Source organism: Saccostrea cucullata, unplaced genomic scaffold (assembly GCF_032062105.1).
Source record: "Saccostrea cucullata isolate Sc308-1 unplaced genomic scaffold, CSIRO_AGI_Scuc_v1 ctg1806, whole genome shotgun sequence".
Taxonomy (NCBI): domain Eukaryota; kingdom Metazoa; phylum Mollusca; class Bivalvia; order Ostreida; family Ostreidae; genus Saccostrea; species Saccostrea cuccullata.
In genome coordinates, this window is record NW_026937682.1 from 8,027 (window position 1) to 15,234 (window position 7,208).

Here is a 7,208-nt window from a genome sequence, read left to right on the forward strand (position 1 = left end):
CATATTTTTTTCAATGATCTCTGTAGTCCTAGACTTATTTCCTCTGTTAAAGCCTTGGGGTGAACATAAGGCCCGGATCTGAAGTGAATTCTTCTAATTTCCATCTTGCTATCTAGTTCAACGAGTGCAGGCCGTTTAGTATGGGCCCAATCGAGCAGTACAGGACATTGACGTAATGGTATTGGGTCTAAGGTTTTCATTTTAAATCTGCCATAAACATTGGGGTTTTTGATATGGTGAGCAAAAGACTGAGGAACCAGGATGTCAAAATAAGCTTCCTCTTCTGTAATGTTTTTCAATGAATTGGGATACATCATTTCTGTTAAAGCCACTTCCCATTCTCCGTCGGTTAAATCCACTGTTTGTGGTAATAAGGTTTTAAATTGAGCGGTCGTATTGCTAGAAAAAGAGGTCATAGACCCATCACTGGGTAAAGTCATGTAAAACCCACTGCTCTCTGCCATGTTCAATTTAAGACTGAGACCCTAAACCTTAGAACCTTTGTATTTATAACAACTTCTCTTTTTATATAGAGAGAAAAAAACTAACAACACTAGAATTTTGGTTTTTTTCTTTTTATTTTATTGATTCATAACAATAACAACAAGAACAAGAAACAAGAACATCATTATAATAACAAACATTCAAAACTTTGGTTCAGTTCTTTTTGTATGGGAAAAGGTCTCCTCATGTACAAATAGTCTGTTTCACAACGGTTACCACGGGCATTGAATCCTTTTACGATCACTTCTTTCAAATAATCTTTAACACAATCTCCAGCTTTTACCATCCATTTCCCTTGAAACAAACTGCTTTTGGGTCCCTCTCTTTGGTGAGGCAAGACGTAATTGATTTTCCATTTGAATTCCCTATACTTGGGCTGTCTGGGTCCTAATAAGACCATGTGTTTGCTTCTTTGGCGGTCCGGTAACTTGAATCTCTTATACAGGTAGATTTCATTGAGACCTGTTTGTCCTGGATTCTGATCAAAGAAATCTTGAATACATGTCTCTTTGTTTTTCATCCATTCTCCCTTTAAACTAGTCCCTTCAGGTTCTACTATTTTCCAACGATACTCTGAGCTTAAAAATTCCATGACGTGTGTGCTCTGTCCCTCACTCAGATCAGAACTGATCCTCTTAGGGATATGGTGTCTCCTTTTTATATAGAGGGATGTATCTATTTTTAGATTCCGGGACTTGGTGAATTCGTCTTCTTGACCGTAGGGGTATGATGTATCATGGTAGGACTAGGCATGATGTAACCCACCGAAGAACTCACACACACCATCCAATATTCTCGATTAGAATCGTGTAACGCTAACATGACCACACTGGTGATGATGAGGGAAATACAAATGAATAATTGGGCAAAATACACAATTTCTTCTCGAGGAATATTCTCTCCACAAAATTTCCAATGAGGTGTTATTGAATGAGATCCGTTTGGGGAATCCATGAATCGAAACTAGGGGGATATCCTCTTCACCGGACTTTGACTTCTTGAATGATTTTTTTCCCGACTCGTCGCTTTTTATACGCCAAGATTTCCTCTACTTCGTACACGTCGTCTTTTTTAATGATCTGTTGTAATTCTTTCTCGTAAAATGTCCCTTCTAATTCCTCCTGGTTGTAATCTTGTACTCGATACACGTAAGGATACCGACCGGGGACTCGTTGAGCAATGGTAAATATTTCCGTGGTCCAGTTCGGTAAATATCCTTTTTCAAAAGTGCGTTTGGCTTAACTGATGCGCACTTTATCTCATGTTTTAAACTTGGGGGGTGTTTTGGTTTTAGGTGATGATTCTTCCCCATATAAAGTTTTCCAGATTTTTAACACATTCGAGGGATTCACTTGAGCTGGAGCTCTTTGGATACTGCGATGATACGTATGATTGTAAGCATACACTAAATCCGGTAAGACCTCTAAATACCGTCTGGTCTTATTCCGAGTGAAATACCGCCACATGCGTGCTTTGAGGGTTCTTTGAAATCGTTCCACGATACTGGCTTTGGTGTCCGTATTGCGAGTGGTAAAGAAATGAATGGATTTAAATGCCTGTAAGAATTCTCGATTGGTAAATTCTTTACCTTGATCCGATTGAATGCGGACGGGACGTCGATCGTCTTGTCGGAAAATCTCTTGTAATCCTCGAATCATTTCTTTTCCCGTTTTCTGTTTTAAAGGCACCACCCAAGCATATTTAGATAAGACGTCAATGGCACACAATAAAAAAGTATAACCGTCATTATGTTTCTTTAAACTGGACACATCGGCTAAATCTAATTGCCATTGTTCGTCCATATCCGTCACTCTGGTCTGTTGTCTCCGGAATTTTCGATGAATGGGTTTATGTAAGGTATAAGTATCTTGCTCTTTTAACCATTCTCGTATGGTGTTTAAGGAAATCTTATGTCCAAGACTTTTAACCTGACGATACAAAGTCTGTATGCCTCCATACCCTCTCTTGGGATCGTAATAAATCTCTGTTAAAATGTCCCCCACTTCCTTCTTCTTCTTCTTCTTCATGTCTTAGGCAAAGGAAGCCAATTTTCCTCGATTTGTTGTAATCTCTTTTGAAATGGATCTGTTCTGGCTTTCTTTTTCTTCTGGAGGGCCTCCTCTAACCTTAAAATAGGGGAAGGCTTGGATTTTATAGATCGTCTAATAGGGGTCAAAAAAGAGGAAGCATCATGAAATCCGCTCTCTTCCTCTTCGTCGTCCTCGTCACTCAAAACCCCTTTAGGAGTACTGATTTTTCCTGGTTTCTGCATGGCTTTTATAAGGTCTCGATTTTGCAAGTAAACCATGGGAGTACGGGTCTCTTTTAAAGCTTGAGCAAATTCTTCTATTCCTTTAGGCACCGGTTGACTTTTGAGAGGTTTAGATCTCATACTATCAGCCATTAAATCCACAATGTTAGAATCGGGCACTTTCTGACCTCGATAACTGATTTCTCCGTCTTTATCCCAAGTCAAGACTTTGGTTTTCTTTAAATGATTTAATAATAATTCAGCTTTTCTTTGCATGGGTTTATTCACGCTTTGAATGATTTGTTGATCGATCTCGGGATCTGGAGCTGCTGCTGCTACTGCTGGGGCTACGGGTGCTGCTGGGGCTACGGGTGCAGAGGTTTTTCTCCCTGGCTCCCTCGCTTGTTGTAAATAATTCCTATACCGATGAAGTTCTTGACCGTATAAAGCCACTTTTTCTTCTGGAGTTAAATCATCACGTCTGGTAATCTGGTCCAATTCTTGACCTATACTCAGCGTAGATTGAAATTCCGGAGGTTTGGGAAGTTTTCCTTTGAGTTCATTCAATAGAACTTCAGGTACTAACACCATTTTACGACTCATTTTAGAAGGTTCAACAGTAAAGGAGCGGCTGCTGCGAATAAAAAAGGAAAAATACCTCCTTTTTGTTGTACTAATAAAGCTCTTCGTCTCTGGATGGATTGAGGTTGAACCAGTCTCCTTAAGATGTGTTTCTTAGGAGCTAGTTTTCGTTTCTGAGCCGAATGGAGAGGTAACATTCCTTTTAATAGGTTGTAGACGATCTCACAAATTTTCAGAATACAGTCTCCAGAACAATGTTTTAAAATTCCTGTTTTTAAGGACGAGGAATAGTGAGGATCCGATAACACTCTTAAAAGAGGAGCATGCGCTTTTAATCGCGTACAACATCCCTTTTTCTTCTTGGCCATCTTTGAAAACAATGAAGAGAAGTCTCTCATGTCACTCCCTTTTATAGTCTTAAGGAGGGGCATACCCTCCGTGTTTGTCACTCTCGTGTTTATCTCTATTTTTCTCCCTGACATAAATTTTTCCACATTGTCGGCATTTATATCTCAGACCTTTAGGAAGTTGAGGGGTGGAGGCTGTCAAGGGTTGAAAACGTGTGATTTTAGGGACATGAATGGGAACTTTAATTCCAGGGGAGGGAATGCCCACATTCACTCGAGGAAACACTTCTAAATCGCTAGCTCTTTGACTCCCTATGGGTCCCATAGTACGATCCATTCTCAGTTCTGCTTGTTTCTTGAGTAACTCTCCTTTGGTCTTTTGTCTTTGTTCCTTATAATACTGATTGATTTCGTTTTTTAGACTTTCGGGCATGGCTTTACGTTGAGCTAGAGTTTGAGGGGTCCTTTTTACCGCCCCTGTTTTCTTGGGAGCTGTTTTCTTCTTAGGAGGGCTTTTCTCTTCTTAGGAGGGGCTTTTCTCTTCTTTTTTCTACTCTTTTGAGCTGCTCCTCCGACACGGACCATCCAATCTGGAAACACTCTTTGTTTCTTATTATCGACTCTTACCACTACACTCTTTAAACGACGAACCCGTCGCTTTTTAGGACTATTCCATTTGAATAAATGACGAATGATGACTCCACCTAGAAATCCAGCTCCTCCGTGTTTTAAAATAGCCGTTTTCCTTTCTTCGTCACTAGCCGATTGATCGACAATGATCTTTAAATCTTGACGATGAAGATCGATAAACTTTTGAGTCAGTTTATTGATAGGTAAGACCCCTTTCATTAAATTGCGAGCTCCCATGGCAAACCAATTCAATAAGGCTTTACGCCCTAATTCGATTAAATGGGCTCGTTCGGTGGGATATCGTTCCCGCTGTAAACGTCGTAAGGTTCTCACTAATTTACTCTTGGCTGATGGAGCCATGATGAGAGTGGAATGACTCAGAAGAGTGGGAAACACTTTTATTTATACTCTTGAGGCATGTGTATAGTCAACAATTCAAACATTCGACTTCTTAATCGGTATTCGTCTGGGGTCTGGGGACTCAAATCCACGAGAAGATAACCGTGAGGTACCTGGGTGGCTTCTTGATAAGCAGACACCAAATGAGGCAAAGCTAGCTGACGAATCAATACACTGATCTGAGATTTGTCTCTGGGATTTTTGAATAAGACTAAATAATGAGCATTCAAACTAATGGTGCGATGAGAGGCAGCTCGATCAAATAAATTCTGAGTGATGTAAATCACACTGGTATTCCGATGATGAGCTTTACGGGTAAACCAATCCACAATCGATTCGATGGCTTTTCCTCCCATCATGTCGTCAAAAATGAGTAAATGGGGCACACTCAAATTGGCTACTAATTTCTCGTCGTCTTCTGGAATATTTCGAATGAAAGATACCTTCTCTTTTAAAGAAGTGTAAGCGGGTTGCCATTCCCGATAACACCAGACGATCTTTTCGGGCCTGGGGGTGATCCAGTCTAGATTGTTCACTAATGTCTTGACGAATTCTGTTTTGCCCGATTTCGAGGGTCCAGCAACTACCATGGTAAATTCGTGTTTCAATTGAAAAGAAGGGAGGGGTGTCTCCTCGGAATACATGTTGATCAATGAAAGAAAAGATGGGTTCAGGGTCTCATTTATAGTGAACACAGAAATCTTTTTCATTTTTTGAAAAATAAGAATATCTATTTTATAGAGAAGAAACAACACATAAAAACAATTCAATTTTCTTATTTGTAACAAACAAACAAACAAACAAACATATCAATAACCATAAGGTAGAGTGTTATAATTCTCTACAATTTGTCTCTTGTCATATACAATTCTAACTGTTTTCTCTGAAGGTTTGTTCACCACCTCATAATCACGGGTCCTCTTGATTTTCCTGGGATAGGGGACTTTTACTTCCTCTATTTCTCCCTTGAGCATTTTTTCTAAAGTCTCTGGGCACACCAACTGAGAGGTTCGATGGTTGAGAGTGACTCCTTTGCATTTATGAACCTCGGTCCTTTTATCCGTCCGGAAACCATGATTTTTAGGACCTGCCGACATGAATTTAGTGATGTGATCCCCGTCTAATTCGTCGGTCCATTCTCCTAAACTATTGCCCAAAGTAGGATTAAAAGCTCCTTCCTTATGTTGGTAAATGATACTGTCCGTATCGAAATAAAGGCCCCGTTCTTCTAAAGGTCGTAAAGTCTCGTAGAGATGTAAGCGAGCATAGGCGGTGGTAAAACAAGCCAGGATCACGTTTCCAAAGGGACATTCTTCGACGAATTCCTGTTTGTCTTGAAAATTCACTAGAATCTTGTCTTCAATGGAATCTTCTTTATTGACTAAGAGTCGCACACCCTTGATGTCGAGCGTCGAATTTTGTAAGAGTTGATGTAATTCCTCTACTTCGTCCAAGTATCTGACTTTGGGTAATAACAACCGTTGAGCAAATTTTCCCCACAGACAATTTAAAAAGAGTTTAGCAATGGTTCTTAACACTGGATTCTTCTTGATACTGAGAATGTCCATCATGAATCCTTCTTTGTCGTAGATTTGTCGAATGTAATCTTGTTCTTGTTCTGAGGTCTTACACTCGGGGGGAAATCCGGACGCTTCCTGTTTGATCTTGAGGAAGGTATCGATGTAGTCTTTAAATAAGTCTTGACTGCTTTCTTTGAAATCCCACACTTCGTAAGTTTGCTCTAAGGTATACCCCATGTCTAGGGCTTTATGTAATTCGGTCGTCACCCAAGTACCCGTGAGACTACGTTCCCGGTCGGTGTGTTGACATGGATGTTGACAAGTAGAGTCTTGTTGTTGGGCACAGGTGCGACATAAGGGAAATAATAACTTACCTCCCGTCCGATAAGGTAATACGGGGTGAAAGAGGCGTCGGGGTGGTAAGACCCGACAGTGAATGAGACCGAAATAACTTCTCACGTCCTGGAAGTTGTCTGTGATGATCTCGGGATGACCTAGGGGAAAAGGTCTGTGTTTCAACACGTAAGGGTATAAGGAACACACGTCCACGTATCTCATGTCCCCTTCTTCACAATATAATTTAGTGGCATTGGTCCGTCCTCCGTACAGGGCTTCTCGAGGTTTCAAAGGATCCAGAATGTCTAGATCTCGTACAAATTGCCGATCGGGACTTCGCCTCCGTTTCTGGCATGTCGTATGTGACATCCATTCTGATGACTCATCCAGGTGAGCCACCGACAGGCTTTGGCCGAATATTGGCGTGCCGGTTCATACCCGAGGTTCGGAATGATGGCAATGCTGTCTTTAGGCATGAAATTTCGACGGTAGGCTAAATTAGCAGCACTGGCAAACGTGATGGATTCCTGGAAAGGGTCCACGTTGACCAACTTCTTGAGGGTGCTTCTAAACCGTGCACAGTATCGTCTTAAAATGTCGACGTCCGAGGTACAATACCCTACAAACTCTTTCTGGAAA

The 7,208-nt window shown here is 40.9% G+C and overlaps 1 protein-coding gene across 1 annotated transcript; it reads right to left on the reverse strand.

Moving 5' to 3' along the window:
* Positions 1–5,522: 5,522 nt before the first annotated feature.
* Positions 5,523–6,791, reverse strand: LOC134248643 (uncharacterized). Its single transcript, XM_062731048.1, has one exon. The coding sequence runs from the start codon at positions 6,789–6,791 to the stop codon at positions 5,523–5,525; it is 1,269 nt and encodes a 422-aa protein (XP_062587032.1).
* Positions 6,792–7,208: the final 417 nt, after the last annotated feature.